This window comes from Culex pipiens, chromosome 3, assembly GCF_016801865.2.
Source record: "Culex pipiens pallens isolate TS chromosome 3, TS_CPP_V2, whole genome shotgun sequence".
In the NCBI taxonomy this organism is placed as follows: Eukaryota; Metazoa; Arthropoda; class Insecta; order Diptera; family Culicidae; genus Culex; species Culex pipiens.
Window position 1 is genome coordinate 15,775,876 of NC_068939.1, and position 26,901 is coordinate 15,802,776.

The 26,901-nt window shown below is 35.1% G+C and overlaps 2 protein-coding genes across 5 annotated transcripts in view; both read right to left on the bottom strand.

Annotated features, from left to right (window-relative positions):
• LOC120418039 (neurocalcin homolog) overlaps positions 1 to 26,901 on the bottom strand; it is a 328,306-nt gene that overhangs the window by 138,587 nt on the left and 162,818 nt on the right. The window lies entirely within an intron of this gene.
• Positions 1 to 26,901, bottom strand: part of LOC120418038 (neuronal calcium sensor 2) — a 280,465-nt gene that overhangs the window by 96,209 nt on the left and 157,355 nt on the right. For all 4 annotated transcript variants that reach the window (XM_052710711.1, XM_039580283.2, XM_039580284.2 and 1 more), the window contains one exon: positions 10,049 to 10,162. In XM_052710711.1, coding sequence (XP_052566671.1) covers positions 10,049 to 10,159 — 111 coding nt within the window. In that variant the 5' untranslated portion in view covers positions 10,160 to 10,162. The remainder of the gene's footprint in view (positions 1 to 10,048; positions 10,163 to 26,901) is intronic.

Sequence of the window (26,901 nt, forward strand, 5' to 3'; positions counted from 1 at the left end):
AGTTAGGAATACTGTTACAGAGAGCGAGTTGTGGCGCTATAACCACGGCAAACAGTGTCCAGGGCATTCGTGGAAATACAATGTCCCATCCCAGAGGGTCCCGGAGTACCAAACCTTTTTAGCATGGTGCTCCCAACGAATACAACCAGATCACGGAGCGTATGGTGGTGTGTCCCCATGCTTCTTCCTCCCCTGTCGATTCAGAATTGTGTTGTTGTTCGAACACTCAGTGCTCAAACTCAACCCAATTACGAATCATCTCTGCGATACGGCTTTACGCAGTAGGCCTGGCCGCTTTAACGCTTGTGATGTTTCAATGCATTCCGATGCAATGGCGCACTACAAATGTTAATAAATGACAAGAAGAGTGCTAGGCGTCATCTAACCTAAGGCACTCTCCAGGATCCCTTCGAAAGATTGGATGCGCTAGGGTCTGATTAGATAAGATGATTAGATTAGAAAAAAATTAATCAAAAAATCGGCAATTTTTTTCCGTGTACCTATTTTTCTCAATAGTTCTCATCAATACCTACAACTTTGGCGAATACACCAAATTGATCAGCTGCCAAAATTGTATGGAGACTTGTATGGGTGAACCAATGACACAAAGTAGCCTCTTTGGTCATAGGAAAGGCCCCCACAATGTTTGAGCCAAATAAAAAAATACAAAAAATAAAAATTCTCCAAATCTGCGAATTTCGTAAAGAATTGCTCACATACTAAAGTTTAGTGCAAAAGATGTCTTTTTGTCCTCTTGAAAGTTCCAAAAATGTAAATAAAAACTAACCAAATCCACCTATGTGGTTGATGCCTTCCTCACTTTTTACCAAAAATGGGTAATATGAGTGGTTTGGACACACATTTCAGCTTTTTTTAGATCCAGAAAAAAACACAGATATAACTTATGTGGTAATAACTCGAGACAGGGTTGCTAGATCTTCAATGTTTTGAACTCTTTGGAAAGGCCTTTCAATTGCCTAACCAACGATGGGTCGGATGATGGATCTGGACATAGTTTACATACATTTAAGTGAGATCCTGCTTCAAAAAAGTACATAAATATCACTTAAGTGGTCATAACTCGAGACAGGGTTGCCAGATCATCAATGTTTTGGACTCATCGGAAAGTTCTTTTAATGACCTAACCAACGATGGGTCGGATGATGGATCCGGACATCGTTTACATGCATATAATTGAGATCCGGATATTTGTGAAAACACATTTTTATACATAACTTTTGAACTACTTATCGAAACTTCAAACAATTCAATAGCGATGTATGGGACCCTAAACCAAGTCGAATGCAACTGGTTCGATAAAAATCGGTTCAGCCAGTGCTGAGAAAACTCAGTGAGAATTTTGGTCACATACATACATACACACACACATACACACACACACACACACACACACACACACACACACACACACACACACACACACACACACACACACACACACACACACACACACACACACACACACACACACACACACACACACACACACACACACACACACACACAGAGACATTTGTTCAGTTTTCGATTCTGAGTCGATATGTATACATGAAGGTGGGTCTAGGAGCTTTTAATAAAAAGTTCATTTTCAGAGCAGGATTATAGCCTTACCTCAGTTAGGAAGGCAAAAAATCGCAATTTCTGAATTAAACTCCAAATTTAAAAAAAATCAGTATACTCGGCATTTAATCAAAAACTCTAATTTTCATACAGATTGTCGTCAAACCCCCAAACGCACCTGCCAAAGTTTTTCAATTACCACGCAGAGTAAATGTTAGGGGAGACCATGTACTAAACTGAAAGGAAGCAACGAAAATCCCCAATTCAACTCTACAGCTCGTACAACATCCTGTCCTAAAGTAAAAGAAACCCCTTTTCATCGTTTTTTTTTTTTTCTTTTCGTTGGGGAACTTTGGCAAACATTTTGTACCTGGCAGAAAGTAGGTTTCGTTTCGTGCAAACAACACAAAAAAGCTCCCCAACGAGACACACAGTGTGTGCGAGTTTGCAGGACGCAGCCAACCAACGTCTTTAGGGTGCATGAGAAAAGCTGCACATCAATTGAATTAGGTTAATTAAACCTGGGAAGCAGGTGAGGGGAAACCTCACCAGCCGAATGACAATGGATTTTCTTGGGAAGGAAAACTTTCAGTCTACTCAAGTTGATGAGTTCTGGGAAGAATGCTCAGATATTCCAGAACAAACCTTTGAATTCCAAAGAAATGAAGGAACTTGGTAGGATTTCGTTCGAACCAACAAGACGAAGTCTTGACAACAGCCCGATGTTGACTTCGAAGGACACTTGTTTGCATTACGCATGGACGACAATCTGCCTCGGCCCACAAGAAAACTTGGAAGGAGTAAAGTGTAAATCTGCCAGCCACCTAATCAAACATTCCCCCCCTCTGAACCAAAGGGTGTTCTGTTTGCACTACTAATACAATGTGAAAACAGTTGACCTGCAAACAGAAGTTGGTCCTGCTGCTGTTCGACTTTGATTAAGAGATTGATAAAACGTTTGAGGGGGTTGGGTTGGAGCTACTTGCTTGCTGTCTTTTGTGGAAGATTACGTACAACTTATGGGCACAAGACACTTTGTAACTGGGGCGGAGAAAAGTCTTGTGGACAACAGTGTAATGAATCGATTGCGGTTTTGTTGGTCTTTCTTGGGGGAAAAAACAGCAAGAGTGATTCAATTTAAAACGATTGAGGAATTTAATCCCACAGTATGAACATAAAATTACAAATCATCCAGAACTACAAAAAAATAACTTCTTTCTTTGTAAGAAACCTAAAGCTTGAAGACATTCACCGTGAGCTTCACCTTTATTGTTCTGATTTCCTCTCCCCATTCTGTTGCTCAAAGGTAAACAACAAACAGAAGCTCCACACACAACAGCCAATTGTTGCGTCGTAGCCAGCTAATCCCAGGAATGGCTCCACCCATTGAAGTACCCCAGCCTGATGGCCTCGCACAGGAATCTAGGCTGCCTTCCAGGGCATTGTATCCGGTAGCGATAAGCCAGTAGAAAAACCAGCAAAAAAGAAAAGTTGTCGTTCCACGTGGATTCGACAGTACCTATTGTTGTCGTTTGTTGAGAACGAAGGTTGTTCCGATAAGGAGGCGACTCGTTGCACAATGACTTTCGAGGACGTTTTTTTACTTTCTTTCTATGTCAAATATCTCCAGAACATGCCAAACAAACAAGCCGTTCTGTGTGTTGTGCCTCGAGTAATCTTGATTCTGCGAAAAAGTTCGCCTTTCAAGACATCGCCCACAATGCCAAAACCAGCCGAGCTTCCATTAGGCAATTATCCGGAAACTGCCCCCCCCAACTCCCATGAAAAGCAGCTTGATCGATATCAATTTTCCACGGGCAGAGTTTACCCTCTCTCCAACAGGGCTTCAAATTAGACAGCCATTAACTTTTTAATCGGATTACGGCGTTACTTCATCAAATGTCAATTAGTTATCGCGAACGCGCGTCCCCTTCATTGGAGTGACATCAGAGGAGTAGAAACCGCGACCAAGCTTTTAACGGAGTGGCCTCCGTCGTGGAATAGAAACTTAAACGTGTCAATCTGGAAGCGTGGCGGCACCTAGAATATTGCCAACGAAATAACATTTTATTGAGTTGTGCTGAAAGAGGTGTTTCGAACGATTGTTTACCTTAATTAAGAAGTTTGAGAAGGTTTTGTGTTGCTGCGAGCTCGAGTTTCTTCTTTCAAATAAATTCTTGTTTTAAAAGGAAAATGATCTCAAAACTCCGTTGACCAGACCTGCTCGTATTTTGGGGTACAAGCTCAAACCCACGCAATACTTTTAAAAATTGTTCAAATGCTAGCCCTTGAGACCGTTCAGAAATATTGAATATATAGGTTGAGTTTCAAAATTCAAATTAAGCCAGGGACTTTATTTTCACAATCAAAAATCTTGTTAGAAACATTTCTTTCCTTGAGAAATCAAATTTTGCTGATTGAATGTATATATTACTGTTTCATAATCATTAAAAGCTTATTTTATGTTTGAATGTGATTTGTTTCTGTTCACAACTCATATTTTTTGAAGCAATTATTTGTTTGAAAGATGACAACAGAAAAATATTTACGAATAACTATTTTTTTTTATTTTAATGATAAATAAACTCCTAGCAATTGTGTTCATCGTATATTTTATTTTATTAAGCATAAATATTTTTTTTGGAAGATGAAAAATAATCTGATAAAAACAAGAAGCATCGATTTTTCTTTGTGGTACGACTTCAGAATTGAAAAAAAGCATTGAAAAAAAAATCCAACGCTGTTTGAATTTGTGGAATTAAATCCTTGAATCCTTTTAAAAATGAAGGATAAAAACTTGTTATAAAACCTTCAAGAAAAAGATCAACTTTCAGTCATGAGCAATGCTCTACGAAAACGGTCTTTTTCCTACAATTTTAATTTTTGTATTTTTTAATCCGGCTGAAACTTTTTTGGTGCCTTCGGTATGCCCAAAGAAGCCATTTTGCATCATTAGTTTGTCCGTATAATTTTCCATACAAATTTGGCAGCTGACCTTACAAAAACGATATACGAACATTCAAACATTTGTATCTTTTGAAGGATTTTTTTGATCGATTTGGTGCCTTCGGCAAAGTTGTAGGTATGGATATGGACTACACTGCAAAGCTTTAAAAAAATGAAAATTAATGTTTTCCAAGTCTCAACCAAACAACCCACCATTTTCAAATGTCGATATCTGAGCAACTAACGTCCGATTTACAATTTTAAAACGTAAAACATTCGTAAATTTTTTCGATCTTTTCAAAAAAATATTTTTTTTAATTTTTAAACCAAGACTAACATTTCAAAAGGGCCAAACATTCAATATTACGCCATTTTGAAATGTAAAATGTAAAATATTTTTTTCGAAGAGATCGAAAAATTTCACGAATGTTTCATATTTTAACATTGTAAATCGGAAATGGTGGGTTGTTTGGGTGAGACTAAGAAAACATAAATTCTCCTGCTTTTTAACCCTTTGCATGGCAATATCTCAGCAACTAAGGGTCGTATCAACAAAGTTGAAAAAAGCAAAATATAGAGAATTTTCTCAGCTTTCAAAAATATTTTTTTCAAAAGTGGGCAATCATGTGCACTAATTAAAAAAAAAAGAAAAACTGCGACTATTTTCAAAAAAGTCACTTGAAAATGGATTTAACTTGAAAACGGTGCCCTTTATGAAAATTTCACTAAATTACTTTTTGATTGCAAGTTAGATTTTAAATCGAAAAATGAAGTTGAAAAATTTTTGCGACCAATATTTCGATTTTTTGAAAAAAATCAGTATTGATTCAAAAATTCAAAACTCGGTCAATGATTTTTCGCACATCCTGGAAAACCTGGAAAAAATAGTCTTTTTTTTGCAGATCAAGTTTTCGTGACAAAAAGTTAAATAAAAAATCATCATTTTTTACCGTGTATCATTTCTTTCCAGTGTAGTCCGTATCCATACCTACAACTTTGCCGAAGACACCAAATCGATCAAAAAATTCCTTAAAAAGATACAGATTTTTGAATTTTCATACATCATTTTTGTATGGACAGTTGCCAAATTTGTATGGAAAATTATATGGACAAACTAATGATCCAAAATGGCTTCTTTGGGCATACCGAAGGCACCAAAAAAAAGTTTCAGTCGGAATAAAGAATACAAAAAAAAATCTTGCCTCTTTGCCAATGTTTTTAAAAATGTAATTTTTTTAGGGGTCAACTTCGGCTGTTTTTTAACTAACATTTGCTATATTTTAAGTAAAAAGAAGTATGCAGTAATTCTTCTAGTGTCAGACAATACCTCTACGCTTTTTTTTACAATTTAAATGGTAATGGTGCCATTTTATAGCATAAAATGTGAAAAACAAGCAAAAAATTGAAAAAGTGAATGTAAAAAAATGAAAAAATTAGAAAGGCACAATAAAATGAAATAAGGTGGTAGAATAGGCCAAATACTACCAAAAACAAACACAAACTAAACAAGATAAATGCAAATTGAAATACTAAAGATGAAACATGAAAAACATAAAACAAGACAAGTTAAGTTTTTCGTAGAACAAAAGTTGCTCAAAATTATCTCCAGAACAAGGGTAAAATAAAAAAATATCAATACAAAATGTGGACAGTAGAGAATAAAGTGCAGCGAATCAATTTCATTTATTTGAGGTTTGGCTGTATGGAACCTTTCTACCATTGCAAAACAAATTCCGTTTAGTTTCATTCAAAAAAATCACATTAGGCCAGCTCTATTATTTTAAAAAATAATCCCAAAAAATCAGAGAGCAGGAAAAAACCATTGAAGAAAATGGAAATTTGAAGAAAAAGTAGCCTAATCATTTGTTAATTATTCGATTTCAAAAAAGCATCCACGATAGTCCCTTGATAAGATTTTATAAAAATTTTGAAGTTTTTTTTTCAAAAATATGTTTCACCTCCTGATATTTCGTTCCAATTTTGCTGGGGCTGACACAAACATTGAAAACAAATTGCCCCAGCTTTGTTACTTGAAGCTTAATTACAAGTCAGTTAATAATGTCCAACGCAGATTTCAAAAAATGATCCAATCGGTTATTTTATGTGTAAAAAATGCTTCTTACCATAACTAGGGTAAAAGAATTTCCACAAATTTGCAACACACGTGAAAACCGTGAAATTTGCGTATTTTTAGGGGGAGCTTTTGTCCCTGATCACGAATCCTAGGTCAGTTTTTCGATATCTCGTGACGGAGGGCCGGTACGACCCCTGTTTTGTTTGAACATGGGTAATTCTCCGCCAACTCACACAGCAGTTGCCCCGACCCCTCTTCGATTTGCGTGAAACTTCGTTCTAAGGGGTAACTTTTGTCCCTGATCACGAATCCGAGGTCCGTTTTTTGATATCTCGTGACGGAGGGGCGGTACGACCCCTTCCATTTTTGAACATGCGAAAAAAGAGGTGTTTTTCAATAATTTGCAGCCTGAAACGGTGATGAGATAGAAATTTGGTGTCAAAGGGACTTTTATGTAAAATTAGACGCCCGATTTGATGGCGTACTCAGAATTTCGAAAAAACGTATTTTTCATCGAAAAAAACACTAAAAAAGTTTTAAAAATAATCCCATTTTCCGTTACTCGACTGTAAAATTTTTTGGAACATGTCATTTTAAGGGAAATTTAATGTATTTTTCGAATCTACATTGACCCAGAAGGGTCATTTTTTCATTTCGAACAAAAATTTTCATTTTAAAATTTCGTGTTTTTTCTAACTTTGCAAGGTTATTTTTTAGAGTGTAACAATGTTCTACAAAATTGTAGAGCAGACAATTACAAAAATTTTGATGCATAGACATAAGGGGTTTGCTTATAAACATCACGAGTTATAGCGATTTTACGAAAAAAAAGTGTTGAAAAAGTTGGTCGTCGTCGATCATGGCCGTTCATGGTCACCCGCGACAGACACGGACGACGAAACAAAAAGAAACGCAAAAAGTAACTTTTTCAATTTTTTTTTTGTAAAATCGCAATAACTCGTGATGTTTATAAGCAAACCCCTTATGTCTATATATTAAAATTTTTGTAACTGTCTGCTCTACAACTTTGTAGAACATTGTTACACTCTAAAAAATAACCCTGCAAAGTTAGAAAAAACACGAAATTTTAAAATGAAAATTTTTGTTTTAAATGAAAAAATGACCCTTCTGGGTCAATGTAGATTCGAAAAGTACATTAAATTTCCCTTAAAATGACATGTTCCAAAATTTTTTACAATCGAGTAACGGAAAATGGGAGAATTTTTAAAACTTTTTTAGTGTTTTTTTCGATGAAAAATAGGTTTTTTCGGAATTCTGAGTACGCCATCAAATCGGGCGTCTAATTTTACATAAAAGTCCCTTTGACACCAAATTTTTATCTCATCACCGTTTCAGGCTGCAAATTATTGAAAAACACCTCTTTTTTCGCATGTTCAAAAATGGAAGGGGTCGTACCGCCCCTCCGTCACGAGATATCAAAAAACGGACCTCGGATTCGTGATCAGGGACAAAAGTTACCCCTTAGGGCAAAGTTTCACGCAAATCGAAGAGGGGTCGGGGCAACTTTTCTCGATTTCGTGTGAGTTGGTAGAGAATTACCCACATGCGAAAAGACATGTTTTTCAACAATTTACAGCCTGAAATGGTGATGAAATGGAAATTTGGTGTCAAATGGACTTTTATGTAAAATTGGACGCCCGATTCTATGGCGTACTCAAAATTCCGAAAAAAACTTATTTTTCATCGAAAAAGAAACTCAAAATGTTTAGAAACTCTGCCATTTTCCGTTAATTAACTGTATTTTTTTTTGGGAACATGTCATTTTGAGGGAAATTTAATGTTCTATTCGAATCTGCAATATTCCAGAAGGGTAGTTTGTTCGTTTAAAACAATATTTTCAATTTGAAATTTCGTGTTTTTTTTCTAACTTTGCAGGGTTATCTTTAATCAAAGTTGTAGAGCAGACAATTACAAAAAAATTTAATTATAAACATAACTGGTTTGTGTGTAATCATCACGAGTTATGACGATTTTACGAAAACAAGTTTTGAATAAATTACTTTTTGCGTTTCTCTTTGTTTCGTCGTTTTTGTAAGTCGCGGGTGATGAACGGCCAAAATCGCGATAACTCGTGATGTCAATTTTTTTGTAATTGTCTACTTTACAACTTTGTAGGACATTGCTACAGTTTAAATTTTGTTCTAAATGAAAAAATACCCTTCTCGGTTAATGTAGATTTGAATAGAACATTAAATTTCCCTTGAAATGTCAGGTTCCAAAATTATTTACAGTTGAGTAACGGAATTTGGAAGCGTTTTTAAAACTTTTTGGTGAAAATTACGATTTTTTTTTGGAATTTTGAGTACGCCTTCAATGTTTTCCCTTTCAACTTCACTCCCCAACAGCTTCGAGCTTTTCGGTCGGGAAATTGCTTTCAACGGTCGCTTCACCTAAGGGAAATCAGTGGCGCAAACTTCGCCGACGACGACGACAACGCGTTCGACACATTTCGCATTAGGGGGGCGCCCCCCATTTTAAAGGTAGCTTGATGATAATTTTTAATAACACTATTATGAGCGTCAGTGTGTGTGTGTGAGTGTGGAAAAAGTGAAAAGAGAGGGGGGTCGTAATGATGTTTACACTCGCTCTTTCCCAACGAGGATCGTGACTCACAAGGACCTCTCTCAACGCTGTGAATATGCTCGGCATAAGAGTGGGAGGAACGTATACTCTATACGTGGTGAATAGTGTCGGAAAGGTCGGGGGGTCTTTGTTGACTGGGGCAGAAAGCTTTGTTAAATTTTCCCTCGGCGAAGGGCAATACAAATGTTTGCCTTTTCAAGGGTGGGGAAAATAGTTTTCGGAAAACTGTTATGATAGCGTTATCGTATTATAGACGGGGGTTCTGATTTTAACAATTTTATCAATCTATTCGAGAAAAATGGCAACAGCAAGGCACCTGTGTTTTCTTTCTGATAACTTTTTATTATGCAACCTAGCAAAAACCACATCAGCCAAAATATTATTTTTTTTTTTTTCAGAAAAACCACCCACCAAAAAACCACAACCCCGTAATTAAAGACATACTTAGCTTGAAGATACTTTTTATGGCGCTTGTTTGTGTTTTGTCTAAGACTTCTCGTGCGGTTTTTTGTCCCGCCAAAATTTTCTCGTAAAAACAACTCAGCACGTGCGTCGTTAAATTAGTTTGAAACATGAAACTTTTCCACGCCAGAGCTCTTTGAGCTCGCGTTTTTCACACATATACAAGCACCAACTTGCGGTGAATTGTGAGGGGAGAAAAGTTTTTCCTTCCCCAGCTTAATTCCACTTGAACTGAAAAAAGTGTTCTTTTCAAACTGTTTACGAATACTTTCTTGCAGAGGAAGAATTTTACCTCCCGTCGCAGAGAATTTGTGGCGATTACATTGCAAAAAATAACCGCCCAAGAAGGTTATGCAACAGCTGTTGGTTGACGAAACTTACCTTGAATCCTTTGTACCATTCCTTAATTGTGGACTCGTCGTACCGGGTGTGTGATTTGAGAAAGTCCATGTCCTCTTTCGAGAGACGGTCCTTACTACCTAAACAGCCCATGTCCTGTGGAGGGAGAAACAGAAACAAAAAAAAAGTTAAAATTCATGTTCTCTTGTTAAAAAATTTGCAATGCAAAAAAAACGAGCATTTTTTGTAACATAAAAAACGAAAAGCAAAAAAAAAGCTTCTTTTTCTGCTGGTCATCCCTCAATCATGCTGTGGAGAGATGGGCTCGTCAAATATTGAAGCCTCGGTAATAGGATAAGTATCCTCGGTGGCAGCATCTCTGGAGATGACTGAGGCAATTTTTGTTCGACGAGGGAGAGCAAAAGAAAAAAAAAGAGTGGATTCTGCAGGCGATGCTGATGAGATACTGCCAAAGTACTTTACTGGGGCAAGTGCGGAAAATCCGCATTATGATTGTCGGGAACGCAAGGTCTCCAAGTGGTAGGCAATTGGTAAACTGATTAAACGAAAGAGCGAAGATTAAACTACATCAGCAAGATGAAGAAGAAACTGAGACAATTAATCTTAACTAAAAACACGAACTGAAGTTGAAAATTGACAGAATAAAAACATAAAATTACACTGAAAAATAATATTTTCATGAACATTTTGTATGCATTTTAAAACAAGGATGAACCACCCCATTCTCCAGATAAACAAAAAAAATCGGCTTATTAAAAAAAAAATGAGAAACTCCAAATTAACATGATTTCCATTCAAAATTCCATCTCAAAACAGGAATTTTTTAGGTACTTTTTTCTCGACCCTCTCTCATTTCAATAAAACTTTGTAGACATGTTATGGAACCAGTTTCACTCGATTATGACATTTAAGAAGGGCGTAGCTGTTTTACATATTTTTGTAATTCGGAATTTAAATATTTCTGTATCTCGAAGCCATGTCCCGCCCGTGTGGATCAATCGGACCGCGCACTGGACTCACTATCCAGAGGTCGACGGTTCGAATCCCGCGGCGGGCGCTCTAAAATTCTTTGTGTAAATATGGGTATTCGGCGCCGTCGCTCCGTGCCATACTTTCATACACTTAGGAGCCCAGGGCGGCGAAGTCCTTGTAGATAAAAGGAAGACACTAGTGGTTGGTACTAGCAATGGTGGCCGACAGCTATAAAGTCAACTTCGTATCTCGAAGCCGTTGCATCGAATCATCGTGGTTAAAAGCAAACTTGTAGGACATTTAACGGGCTTTCCGAAAAAAATACACTGAACGAAAAAAACACGCCACTTCTATAAGATTTTCGGATTTATAAGTTTAAAAGTAAAAATTAAAGGTGAACCCACAATTTTCTTTTCGATCACTTTTTTTTTTTGTGAAAATAGCCTAAGATATTACAAAAAGACTCACGAAAAATGCAAGATGGAACAACTTTCCTGAAAATAAAAAAAATCATTTACTGAAACTGTTTTTTTTTATTTTTGTTTAGTCAAAATTTTCATAAATCGAATACGGGAAACGATTCTCCAGACAATTTTATATAAAAGTACCCAAATTAACCGCTGTCCTGAGTCCAACCCTTGTGATGTTACAGCGGTTTAAAAAAAAATGTTGAAAAAAATGGTTTTTTGGTGGTTTTGACTATTTTTCTGTGACAGACTTGATTTTTCAATCTCCTAAATATTTTTCACCGGAAAGCTCGTCCAATTTCCCATAAGATAGTCATTGACTACATTTGAATTGGAAGTATGGGCTCACAGATATAAGCTAATTACATTGCTTATAACAAAAAATGGAATATTTTTTCAGTGTAGTTCAGTGGATAGTAGTAACCTGGATAGTAAATAAGCTTAAAGCATCAAAAAATGAGCTACTTCGAAAAGTGGCCAAAGTCAACCTTATGGGAAATTGAACGAGCTTTCCGGTAAAAATATTTTCGAGACTGAAAAATCAAGTATGTTACATAGAAATTGTCAAAATCCATAAAAAAAAACAAATTTTTCAACATTTTTATTTTTAAAACCGCTGTAACTTCACAAGGATTGTTACTAAGGACAGTTGTCAATATGCAGGCTTTTGTGTAAAATTGTCTAGAGAATCGATTCCCGAACTCGGCTTTTGAAAATTTTGAGGTTAAGAGCACTTAAAAAAAAGTTTTCTGTAAATGATTTTTGTATTTTTTTTAGGAGAGTTGCTCCATCCTGCATTTTTCGTGAGTCTTTTTGTAACATCTTAGCTGCCTATAATTGAAAATTCGGCTATTATGCCAAATCAAGTATTCCGAGAAAAAAGCGTTTTAGTGCTTGTCACCAAATCTTCGCCAAGGCAATTTCCCATAAGAGTGGCATTTTTTTTCTGTCTGAGTAATCCACCACTTAAACCTGATTATAGGTCTATTGTAGGATTGCCCAATGTTACTGTTGTTGGGCCTTTCTGTTGACTTCGCACGCAAACACCATTGTATTGGGTGAAAGCGTGTGTCGACCAGCCGAAAAGCCGTAACTCTTGTAGACCACCTTCCATGCGTTTTTCTTTGTATTGTGCATCGCTAGAACCAGAGCAGTATTGTATTGCTATATAAGCTCTTCTCAGCGCGCGGCCAAGTTTCTTACACAGCACCGCTAGGTTCTGAGCACAACCTTTGCACCGGGCGATAAATGCTAGGCGATTATTTGCACTCGAAAAACGCTTGGAAGGTTGGGCCGGGGAGCCAAGGATTTGAACCCGAGTTTTTTCACAAGCAGGAATTTGCGTTGTAAAGCAACCGCCTTACTCGCACGGCTGCGGCTCCCCCATAAGAGTGGCATATTAGCCGTTTAGTTTTTCGCATCGGCAGCCAAATCTAATCACTATTTTAGTAAAATTCAAGTTTCAGAAGATGCGTTGGAACATCCTCTATCACTTGGTGCTAATATCACGTTTTTGCCAAAAGTGGATATTAGCCGTTTTTCAATGAGGGGCAGTTAGGCTGGTTTCACAAACATTTTGAACAAAAAAAACGTGGGCTCTCCTTCAAATTTGACTTTTAAAGATAAAATTCAGAAAGTCTCATAGAGGTGGCGTGTTTTTTCTTTCAGTGTATTTCTTCGGAAAGGTAGTCAAATTTCCTACAAGTTTGTCTATGACCACTTTTTGATACGATGCAGCTTTGAGATACAGCGAATTTTAAATTAAAAATAACAAAATTATTTAAAACCCTCCCTCAATTATTTATTTTGAATAACTTTGTTTCTATATTTTAAAAGTTGTAGGCATTGATAGAGAATATTCCGAAAAAAGATTTAAAAAGAGGTTTTTTCTGTAGATTTTTAAATTAACATTTTTTTAAAGTAAAAAACAGTTTTCCAACGTTCTTTTTTATATTTTTTGATTTTTTGTAATGAGCAATTCTCTACCAAAACCGGAAATGGATTTTATTTGTATTTTTTTATTTGGCTCAAACTTTGTGGGAGCCTTCCCTGTGACCAAATAAGCTATTTTATGTCATTGGTTCACCCATACAAGTCTCCATACAATTTTGGCTGCTGTCCATACAAAAATGGTATGTAAATATTCAAACAGCTGTAATTTTTGAGTGAATTTTCTGATCAATTTAAATGGGCGTAATATTCATTGTTTGGCCCTTAAAACATATCAAAAAATCTCGAAAATCAAAAAATACGTATTTTGGAAAATTGAGTTTTAGTGAAAAAAAAGTTGATAAAAAAATCTGCAATTTTTTTTCCGTGTACCTATTTTTTTCTCAAAAGTTCTCAACAATACCTACAACTTTGCCGAAGACACCAAATTGATCAGAAAATTCACTCAAAAGTTACAGCTGTTTGAATATTTACATACCATTTTTGTATGGACAGCAGCCAAAATTGTATGGAGACTTGTATGGGTGAACCAATGACATAAAATAGCTTATTTGGTCATAGGGAAGGCCCCCACAAAGTTTGAGTCAAATAAAAAAATACAAAAAACATTTGCATTATACACAGCAAAAAATCCGATAGTAAAATCGCATGCAAAAGCATGCACATCACCTTCGTCAAAATAAACACTTAATATTACACACTGCATGTACATTTTTTGCAAACACAAAAAAAAGTTGCAACCGACGGGATTCAAACCCAGCACCATCGGTAAGGACTGGCGCCTTAGCCCACTCGGCCATCAGGCCGATGAAAAACTGTAAAGATAAACGCATATATGAGCTTGACATTTCTGTCAAGTAGGTTTCCCATACTGATGGGCTACAAATTTCAGGGTGTAAAATCACAAAAAATTGCATAAAATAATGCAATATTTATTTTACACCCAGGTCTTTTACACGCACCTGGATTACTACATTTTTAGCTGTGTAGAGCATTTAGGTCCTGGTTTGGCTCCTCCAAAATAAAATTAGGGTTTACAACACTTTCGTAAATGACAATCTATTCAGTTCATCTCGATTTACGATCGATTTTTTTTATGAAGTAAAAATTTATTTTCCAAGCTGCTTGTAAAGTAGCGTGGCTCACGGATATATGAAAAAGACAAAAGTGTTCAATTTCGAACGCCTCGCCCGGAATTTTGTAGCAATATGGCCCTAGAACATAGCTTGAAATTTTGAGCGCATTAGGTTAAGGTTTAGTACTTCCACCGTTGGCCTGAAGTTAGTATGGAACTTCTAAAAATTTACTATTGGAAATTTTCACTTTTAACCTCTTCTAAGAGAAAATTTCCCAAAACCCAATCAAATTTTCCTATTCTCAAGTAGGATATTTCCCAAAACCCAATCAAATTTTCCTATTCTCAAGTAGGATATTTTTTGGAGTTTGGAAAACAAATTTAACGTGCTCTAAAAATTTGCCTGTATCTTTCCGGGATTAATTCCTAGCGCTTTATGATGTTCTACAAAGTTGTTTCCCGGATCAAAACCTATAAGAAACCTCTATTTTGAGAAAAAATCATAGGGCATAGGAAAACTTTCTCGAAGAAGAGTTAAAAAGTTGAAAATAAATAAATTAAATTTATTAAATTAATTTAATAACTTCAGGTCAAAAGTGGAACTAGGGTAGAGTAGTCATCAATGAGACACGGGGAACAATGATAAAATGGCTCTCACAAGTCGTAGTTTCAACCAATCAGGCTCATATTTGGGGGAAAGGTGTGTCTACTGGATACACGTCTGCCATATTAGTGGCTTTGATTATGGACGCTCCCTTGAAAAGTTATTCATAAATGTTTGATTCTGGGGTGTAAAAGTAAATTATGGACAAACAATACTTTTTCGCTCGTAGGCTGCCATTTACACCAAAACTAATATTTCTTCAAATTTCTTTCGACGTTCCATAGGGATTAAGTTGGGCTACAATGTCCTTTCATTAGATTTGGCCAAAATTTAGAATATACCCAGAATCCAGGGCTGTCTCATTGTTCCCCACTCATTTCAGCCCATGGGTAACAATGAGACACTTTGATTTTTCTTCAATAAACTTTTCAAAATCGATGGAAATCTTTCAAAACATGAATTTAAAGTGATTTTTGGCATATTTATAGAGTTTAAATTTCATTTAACCAAAAATACTAAGTTATTTGGTATTAATATATGGATTTTACAAAATTTCAATACTTTTTAGTGTAACTTTTGTTACAAAAAGTTTCATGTTTGCAAAATTGCTCTAAAATGTTCAAGGCAAGTCACCTGCAATGGAACAATACAAAAACATGATGTTTTGCTAGAAAAATGTTGATTTTCGTAAAGTGTCTCATTGTTCCCCAGCTGTCTCATTGTTCCTGCCAAGTGCGTCTACAATGAGACAGTTGAATAACTCTGGCTGTAGATGTCGGATCGATCTCATATTTTGGTCAATGTTAGAACACATTAAAAGAAAGAAAATGCAACTAAAAGCTCATTAAAACATGCTAATGAAAAAATTAGAAAAATCGTTGAAAGTTGAAAACCAAAAGTGTCTCATTGATGACTACCCTACCCTACTTATCATTAACCAAATGCGCTCAAAATTTCAGGCTAGCTTCTGGGGCTATAATGCTACAAAATTCCGGTCGAGGCGTTCGAAATTGAACACTTTTGTCTTTTTCATATATCCGTGAGCCACGCTATTGTAAAGCTGTTAAAAGCGAATACAAAATATACAAAACAGCTCTTTTTTAACTTAAGAGAACAATTAAAATGATAAAAAAAAATCGTAGTATTGTATTCTAAGTAAAATGTGCTATTGCCTAGCCTGACAAAACCTGAATCAAAAACAACGATATTTAAAATAAATCGAAGCGAAATAAAAAATGCATCAACGCCATGCCAAAAGCTTCCTCCCAAATCCAGCAGCAGCCGTTTTTCCCTCCCCTGCCATTTTCACCTTAACGCAAAGCAACATATCGTCGTCCCGGGCACTCATGAATTGCTCCAGAATCTTATCGCCAGCCACGACGACGTTTGATAACGACAACCAAAACAACAACAACAATGTCAACATCGACCGGGGTAGTGGGTTTGCAGTGGGTGGTGGTGGTGGTGGTGGGCGTGTAATCATTATTGGTGCCGATCGATCTAGTGCTCGGTGCTAGTGTGATGGAAGTGATGTGTGGTAGTTGGTAGTAGTGGGTGCAGCACCGATGTGTGTGTTAGTGAGGAAAAGCTTTCAGAGTGCGGAAAGATTGCGGTTCGAACCAAAAAAAGGGCAACGTCTGAAATGGGAAAAAAGAGACAAAAATAATGGGTTGATGAGGGGACCAAAGAGTTGATAGGGAGTTGATTTGCAGCGTTTGGACATGCATTGCAGCTGATGGAATTAGCAATATTTATTTACAATTTAATTTAAAAATTTAAACCAGCCCAACTGAGATGGATCAGACATCGAAGCATCTTCATAATATTTCCCAAGCAAGTAATGCAACAAATTTCTTCATTTTCACAACCCAAAGCCATTAAGCCGTTCAATCATGAGTCTTCATCAAATCGTTCACCCAGAAAGAAGCAATAAATATGAACTTGTTATTACACTCGTAAATTGTTGTCTATAAATCATCCCGCCGTTCGAGATCACCAACCAGCCAAGCAAAACCATCGCCGAGATAATAAAAACTGAAAACCCATTAAAACTATTGGAGGAGCTTCGAGCAGAGATCCTTCCTGCAGCAGCTGCTGTCGCGCGCAAATTCAACCGTCTGGAAAAAGTTGGCAAAGGAAATCGCATCCCCCACCCCCAAAAAAAAACTTTTTCCATGTTGATGGACAGTGTGCGATGTGGTATTACAAGTGCGTCAGAAACATCGCAGTTTTCCACTTTCACAAAAAAAGAGATAAAAAGAATAGAGAGGGGAGGGAGAATTCAATTTCGACCAGATTTTTCCCCCACCCCCTTCCTCCGCTGAAGTGCAGTACAACAAACGTTCGTGCGATGCTTTTAGAGCAAACTTTGCCCCAATATGGTGAGAGCAAGACTAACTTTGGGCAGATGCTTTTCGTGCTTTGACTTTTTAGGAGGGAGTCATCGTTTGAAGAGGGTTTTTTTTGTTTTTCTTGACTTTTATAGGTGGGAAAAGTTATCCCGGAGATGGTTATCCCGGGAATAATTTATAGCGCTATGGCGGCCATTTTTATGGCATGCAGGATAACTTGTCATGGTTATCCCAGGAACAATTTTTAAGAGAGATTCTAAAACTTAAAAAACGAACAATTAACATTACCTGGACATGTTTCTTGGCAAAATTTATTGCCCTACATTCCTGGAGTATGAAAATTTGGATGTGAATGAAAAAAATTCCAGAAATATTTGAACTTCAAATATTTTAATTCAAAAATTCAATAAATTTGAAAATCCTTCTAGGATGGGACTCTGGGTCATTTCCTGGGCATGTATTTAGGCAAAACTTGTTGCCCTATATTCCTGGAGCATAAAAATACAACTTGGCATGAGGCCATGTGGAGGAAAAAAATTTCAGAAATATTTGAACTTCAAATATTTTAATTCAAAAATTCAATAATATTGAAAATCCTTCTAGGATGGGACTCTGGGTCATTTCCTGGGCATGTATTTAGGCAAAACTTGTTGCCCTATATTCCTGGAGCATAAAAATACAACTTGGCATAAGGCCATGTGGATGAAAAAAAATCCAGAAATATTTAAACACTAGTTATTTTAATTCAAATATTTGATAAATTTAAAAATCCTTCTAGGATGGGACTCTGAGTCATTTCCTGGACATGTATTTAGGCAAAACTTGTTGCCCTATATTCCTGGAGCATAAAAATACAACTTGGCATGAGGCCATGTGGAGGAAAAAAATTTCAGAAATATTTGAACTTCAAATATTTTAATTCAAAAATTCAATAATATTGAAAATCCTTCTAGGATGGGACTCTGGGTCATTTCCTGGGCATGTATTTAGGCAAAACTTGTTGCCCTATATTCCTGGAGCATAAAAATACAACTTGGCATGAGGCCATGTGGAGGAAAAAAATTTCAGAAATATTTGAACTTCAAATATTTTAATTCAAAAATTCAATAATATTGAAAATCCTTCTAGGATGGGACTCTGGGTCATTTCCTGGGCATGTATTTAGGCAAAACTTGTTGCCCTATATTCCTGGAGCATAAAAATACAACTTGGCATGAGGCCATGTGGAGGAAAAAAATTTCAGAAATATTTGAACTTCAAATATTTTAATTCAAAAATTCAATAATATTGAAAATCCTTCTAGGATGGGACTCTGGGTCATTTCCTGGGCATGTATTTAGGCAAAACTTGTTGCCCTATATTCCTGGAGCATAAAAATACAACTTGGCATGAGGCCATGTGGAGGAAAAAAATTTCAGAAATATTTGAACTTCAAATATTTTAATTCAAAAATTCAATAATATTGAAAATCCTTCTAGGATGGGACTCTGGGTCATTTCCTGGCCATGTATTTAGGCAAAACTTGTTGCCCTATATTCCTGGAGCATAAAAATACAACTTGGCATGAGGCCATGTGGAGGAAAAAAATTTCAGAAATATTTGAACTTCAAATATTTTAATTCAAAAATTCAATTATATTGAAAATCCTTCTAGGATGGGACTCTGGGTCATTTCCTGGGCATGTATTTAGGCAAAACTTGTTGCCCTATATTCCTTGAGCATAAAAATACAACTTGGCATAATTAATATTTCTGGAATTTTTTTCATCCACATGGCCTTATGCCAAGTTGTATTTTTATGCTCCAGGAATGTAGGGCAACAAGGTTTGCCTAAATACATGTCCAGGAAATGACTCAGAGTCTCATCCTAGAAGGATTTTTAAATTTATCAAATATTTGAATTAAAATAACTAATGTTTAAATATTTCTGGAATTTTTTTCATCCACATGGCCTTATGCCAAGTTGTATTTTCATGCTCCAGGAATGTAGGGCAACAAGTTTTGCCTAAATACATGTCCAGGAAATGACCCAGAGTCCCATCCTAGGATTTTTAAATTTATCAAATATTTGAATTAAAATAACTAATGATTAAATATTTCTGGAATTTTTTTCATCCACATGGCCTTATGCCAAGTTGTATTTTTATGCTCCAGGAATGTAGGGCAACAAGGTTTGCCTAAATACATGTCCAGGAAATGACTCAGAGTCTCATCCTAGAAGGATTTTTAAATTTATCAAATATTTGAATTAAAATAACTAATGTTTAAATATTTCTGGAATTTTTTTCATCCACATGGCCTTATGCCAAGTTGTATTTTTATGCTCAAGGAATATAGGGCAACAAGTTTTGCCTAAATACATGTCCAGGAAAGGACCCAGAGTCCCATCCTAGAAGGATTTTTAAATTTATCAAATATTTGAATTAAAATAACTAATGTTTAAATATTTCTGGAATTTTTTTCATCCACATGGCCTTATGCCAAGTTGTATTTTTATGCTCAAGGAATATAGGGCAACAAGTTTTGCCTAAATACATGTCCAGGAAAGGACCCAGAGTCCCATCCTAGAAGGATTTTTAAATTTATCAAATATTTGAATTAAAATAACTAATGTTTAAATATTTCTGGAATTTTTTTCATCCACATGGCCTTATGCCAAGTTGTATTTTTATGCTCCAGGAATGTAGGGCAACAAGTTTTGCCTAAATACATGTCCAGGAAATGACCCAGAGTCCCATCCTAGAAGGATTTTCAAATTTATTGAATTTTTGAATTAAAATATTTGAAGTTCAAATATTCCTGAATTTTTTTTCCTCCACATGGCCTCATGCCAAGTTGTATTTTTATGCTCCAGGAATATAGGGCAACAAGTTTTGCCTAAATACATGTCCAGGAAATGACCCAGAGTCCCATCCTAGAAGGATTTTTAAATTTATCAAATATTTGAATTAAAATAACTAATGTTTAAATATTTCTGGAATTTTTTTCATCCACATGGCCTTATGCCAAGTTGTATTTTTATGCTCCAGGAATGTAGGGCAACAAGTTTTGCCTAAATACATGTCCAGGAAATGACCCAGAGTCCCATCCTAGAAGGATTTTTAAATTTATCAAATATTTGAATTAAAATAACTAATGTTTAAATATTTCTGGAATTTTTTTCATCCACATGGCCTTATGCCAAGTTGTATTTTTATGCTCCAGGAATGTAGGGCAACAAGGTTTGCCTAAATACATGTCCAGGAAATGACTCAGAGTCTCATCCTAGAAGGATTTTTAAATTTATCAAATATTTGAATTAAAATAACTAATGTTTAAATATTTCTGGAATTTTTTTCATCCACATGGCCTTATGCCAAGTTGTATTTTTATGCTCCAGGAATGTAGGGCAACAAGTTTTGCCTAAATACATGTCCAGGAAATGACCCAGAGTCCCATCCTAGAAGGATTTTCAAATTTATTGAATTTTTGAATTAAAATATTTGAAGTTCAAATATTCCTGAATTTTTTTTCCTCCACATGGCCTCATGCCAAGTTGTATTTTTATGCTCCAGGAATGTAGGGCAACAAGTTTTGCCTAAATACATGTCCAGGAAATGACCCAGAGTCCCATCCTAGAAGGATTTTTAAATTTATCAAATATTTGAATTAAAATAACTAATGTTTAAATATTTCTGGAATTTTTTTCATCCACATGGCCTTATGCCAAGTTGTATTTTTATGCTCAAGGAATATAGGGCAACAAGTTTTGCCTAAATACATGCCCAGGAAATGACCCAGAGTCCCATCCTAGAAGGATTTCAAATTTATTGAATTTTTGAATTAAAATATTTGAAGTTCAAATATTTCTGGAATTTTTTTCCTCCACATGGCCTCATGCCAAGTTGTATTTTTATGCTCCAGGAATATAGGGCAACAAGTTTTGCCTAAATACATGTCCAGGAAATGACTCAGAGTCCCATCCTAGAAGGATTTTTAAATTTATCAAATATTTGAATTAAAATAACTAATGTTTAAATATTTCTGGAATTTTTTTCATCCACATGGCCTTATGCCAAGTTGTATTTTTATGCTCAAGGAATATAGGGCAACAAGTTTTGCCTAAATACATGTCCAGGAAATGACCCAGAGTCCCATCCTAGAAGGATTTTTAAATTTATCAAATATTTGAATTAAAATAACTAATGTTTAAATATTTCTGGAATTTTTTTCATCCACATGGCCTTATGCCAAGTTGTATTTTTATGCTCAAGGAATATAGGGCAACAAGTTTTGCCTAAATACATGCCCAGGAAATGACCCAGAGTCCCATCCTAGAAGGATTTCAAATTTATTGAATTTTTGAATTAAAATATTTGAAGTTCAAATATTTCTGGAATTTTTTTCCTCCACATGGCCTCATGCCAAGTTGTATTTTTATGCTCCAGGAATATAGGGCAACAAGTTTTGCCTAAATACATGTCCAGGAAATGACTCAGAGTCCCATCCTAGAAGGATTTTTAAATTTATCAAATATTTGAATTAAAATAACTAATGTTTAAATATTTCTGGAATTTTTTTCATCCACATGGCCTTATGCCAAGTTGTATTTTTATGCTCAAGGAATATAGGGCAACAAGTTTTGCCTAAATACATGCCCAGGAAATGACCCAGAGTCCCATCCTAGAAGGATTTCAAATTTATTGAATTTTTGAATTAAAATATTTGAAGTTCAAATATTTCTGGAATTTTTTTCCTCCACATGGCCTCATGCCAAGTTGTATTTTTATGCTCCAGGAATATAGGGCAACAAGTTTTGCCTAAATACATGTCCAGGAAATGACTCAGAGTCCCATCCTAGAAGGATTTTTAAATTTATCAAATATTTGAATTAAAATAACTAATGTTTAAATATTTCTGGAATTTTTTTCATCCACATGGCCTTATGCCAAGTTGTATTTTTATGCTCAAGGAATATAGGGCAACAAGTTTTGCCTAAATACATGCCCAGGAAATGACCCAGAGTCCCATCCTAGAAGGATTTCAAATTTATTGAATTTTTGAATTAAAATATTTGAAGTTCAAATATTTCTGGAATTTTTTTCCTCCACATGGCCTCATGCCAAGTTGTATTTTTATGCTCCAGGAATATAGGGCAACAAGTTTTGCCTAAATACATGTCCAGGAAATGACTCAGAGTCCCATCCTAGAAGGATTTTTAAATTTATCAAATATTTGAATTAAAATAACTAATGTTTAAATATTTCTGGAATTTTTTTCATCCACATGGCCTTATGCCAAGTTGTATTTTTATGCTCAAGGAATATAGGGCAACAAGTTTTGCCTAAATACATGTCCAGGAAATGACCCAGAGTCCCATCCTAGAAGGATTTTTAAATTTATCAAATATTTGAATTAAAATAACTAATGTTTAAATATTTCTGGAATTTTTTTCATCCACATGGCCTTATGCCAAGTTGTATTTTTATGCTCAAGGAATATAGGGCAACAAGTTTTGCCTAAATACATGTCCAGGAAATGACCCAGAGTCCCATCCTAGAAGGATTTTTAAATTTATCAAATATTTGAATTAAAATAACTAATGTTTAAATATTTCTGGAATTTTTTTCATCCACATGGCCTTATGCCAAGTTGTATTTTTATGCTCAAGGAATATAGGGCAACAAGTTTTGCCTAAATACATGTCCAGGAAAGGACCCAGAGTCCCATCCTAGAAGGATTTTTAAATTTATCAAATATTTGAATTAAAATAACTAATGTTTAAATATTTCTGGAATTTTTTTCATCCACATGGCCTTATGCCAAGTTGTATTTTCATGCTCCAGGAATGTAGGGCAACAAGTTTTGCCTAAATACATGTCCAGGAAATGACTCAGAGTCCCATCCTAGAAGGATTTCAAATTTATTGAATTTTTGAATTAAAATATTTGAAGTTCAAATATTTCTGGAATTTTTTTCCTCCACATGGCCTCATGCCAAGTTGTATTTTTATGCTCCAGGAATATAGGGCAACAAGTTTTGCCTAAATACATGTCCAGGAAATGACTCAGAGTCCCATCCTAGAAGGATTTTTAAATTTATCAAATATTTGAATTAAAATAACTAATGTTTAAATATTTCTGGAATTTTTTTCATCCACATGGCCTTATGCCAAGTTGTATTTTTATGCTCAAGGAATATAGGGCAACAAGTTTTGCCTAAATACATGCCCAGGAAATGACCCAGAGTCCCATCCTAGAAGGATTTCAAATTTATTGAATTTTTGAATTAAAATATTTGAAGTTCAAATATTTCTGGAATTTTTTTCCTCCACATGGTCTCATGCCAAGTTGTATTTTTATGCTCCAGGAATATAGGGCAACAAGTTTTGCCTAAATACATGTCCAGGAAATGACTCAGAGTCCCATCCTAGAAGGATTTTTAAATTTATCAAATATTTGAATTAAAATAACTAATGTTTAAATATTTCTGGAATTTTTTTCATCCACATGGCCTTATGCCAAGTTGTATTTTTATGCTCAAGGAATATAGGGCAACAAGTTTTGCCTAAATACATGTCCAGGAAATGACCCAGAGTCCCATCCTAGAAGGATTTTTAAATTTATCAAATATTTGAATTAAAATAACTAATGTTTAAATATTTCTGGAATTTTTTTCATCCACATGGCCTTATGCCAAGTTGTATTTTTATGCTCAAGGAATATAGGGCAACAAGTTTTGCCTAAATACATGTCCAGGAAATGACCCAGAGTCCCATCCTAGAAGGATTTTTAAATTTATCAAATATTTGAATTAAAATAACTAATGTTTAAATATTTCTGGAATTTTTTTCATCCACATGGCCTTATGCCAAGTTGTATTTTTATGCTCAAGGAATATAGGGCAACAAGTTTTGCCTAAATACATGTCCAGGAAAGGACCCAGAGTCCCATCCTAGAAGGATTTTTAAATTTATCAAATATTTGAATTAAAATAACTAATGTTTAAATATTTCTGGAATTTTTTTCATCCACATGGCCTTATGCCAAGTTGTATTTTCATGCTCCAGGAATGTAGGGCAACAAGTTTTGCCTAAATACATGTCCAGGAAATGACTCAGAGTCCCATCCTAGAAGGATTTCAAATTTATTGAATTTTTGAATTAAAATATTTGAAGTTCAAATATTTCTGGAATTTTTTTCCTCCACATGGCCTCATGCCAAGTTGTATTTTTATGCTCCAGGAATATAGGGCAACAAGTTTTGCCTAAATACATGTCCAGGAAATGACTCAGAGTCCCATCCTAGAAGGATTTTTAAATTTATCAAATATTTGAATTAAAATAACTAATGTTTAAATATTTCTGGAATTTTTTTCATCCACATGGCCTTATGCCAAGTTGTATTTTTATGCTCCAGGAATATAGGGCAACAAGTTTTGCCTAAATACATGTCCAGGAAATGACTCAGAGTCCCATCCTAGAAGGATTTTTAAATTTATCAAATATTTGAATTAAAATAACTAATGTTTAAATATTTCTGGAATTTTTTTCATCCACATGGCCTTATGCCAAGTTGTATTTTTATGCTCAAGGAATATAGGGCAACAAGTTTTGCCTAAATACATGTCCAGGAAAGGACCCAGAGTCCCATCCTAGAAGGATTTTTAAATTTATCAAATATTTGAATTAAAATAACTAATGTTTAAATATTTCTGGAATTTTTTTCATCCACATGGCCTTATGCCAAGTTGTATTTTCATGCTCCAGGAATGTAGGGCAACAAGTTTTGCCTAAATACATGTCCAGGAAATGACCCAGAGTCCCATCCTAGAAGGATTTTTAAATTTATCAAATATTTGAATTAAAATAACTAATGTTTAAATATTTCTGGAATTTTTTTCATCCACATGGCCTTATGCCAAGTTGTATTTTTATGCTCAAGGAATATAGGGCAACAAGTTTTGCCTAAATACATGTCCAGGAAAGGACCCAGAGTCCCATCCTAGAAGGATTTTTAAATTTATCAAATATTTGAATTAAAATAACTAATGTTTAAATATTTCTGGAATTTTTTTCATCCACATGGCCTTATGCCAAGTTGTATTTTTATGCTCAAGGAATATAGGGCAACAAGTTTTGCCTAAATACATGCCCAGGAAATGACCCAGAGTCCCATCCTAGAAGGATTTCAAATTTATTGAATTTTTGAATTAAAATATTTGAAGTTCAAATATTTCTGGAATTTTTTTCCTCCACATGGCCTCATGCCAAGTTGTATTTTTATGCTCCAGGAATATAGGGCAACAAGTTTTGCCTAAATACATGTCCAGGAAATGACTCAGAGTCCCATCCTAGAAGGATTTTTAAATTTATCAAATATTTGAATTAAAATAACTAATGTTTAAATATTTCTGGAATTTTTTTCATCCACATGGCCTTATGCCAAGTTGTATTTTTATGCTCAAGGAATATAGGGCAACAAGTTTTGCCTAAATACATGCCCAGGAAATGACCCAGAGTCCCATCCTAGAAGGATTTCAAATTTATTGAATTTTTGAATTAAAATATTTGAAGTTCAAATATTTCTGGAATTTTTTTCCTCCACATGGCCTCATGCCAAGTTGTATTTTTATGCTCCAGGAATATAGGGCAACAAGTTTTGCCTAAATACATGTCCAGGAAATGACTCAGAGTCCCATCCTAGAAGGATTTTTAAATTTATCAAATATTTGAATTAAAATAACTAATGTTTAAATATTTCTGGAATTTTTTTCATCCACATGGCCTTATGCCAAGTTGTATTTTTATGCTCAAGGAATATAGGGCAACAAGTTTTGCCTAAATACATGTCCAGGAAATGACCCAGAGTCCCATCCTAGAAGGATTTTTAAATTTATCAAATATTTGAATTAAAATAACTAATGTTTAAATATTTCTGGAATTTTTTTCATCCACATGGCCTTATGCCAAGTTGTATTTTTATGCTCAAGGAATATAGGGCAACAAGTTTTGCCTAAATACATGTCCAGGAAATGACCCAGAGTCCCATCCTAGAAGGATTTTTAAATTTATCAAATATTTGAATTAAAATAACTAATGTTTAAATATTTCTGGAATTTTTTTCATCCACATGGCCTTATGCCAAGTTGTATTTTTATGCTCAAGGAATATAGGGCAACAAGTTTTGCCTAAATACATGTCCAGGAAAGGACCCAGAGTCCCATCCTAGAAGGATTTTCAAATTTATTGAATTTTTGAATTAAAATATTTGAAGTTCAAATATTCCTGAATTTTTTTTCCTCCACATGGCCTCATGCCAAGTTGTATTTTTATGCTCCAGGAATATAGGGCAACAAGTTTTGCCTAAATACATGTCCAGGAAATGACCCAGAGTCCCATCCTAGAAGGATTTCAAATTTATTGAATTTTTGAATTAAAATATTTGAAGTTCAAATATTTCTGGAATTTTTTTCCTC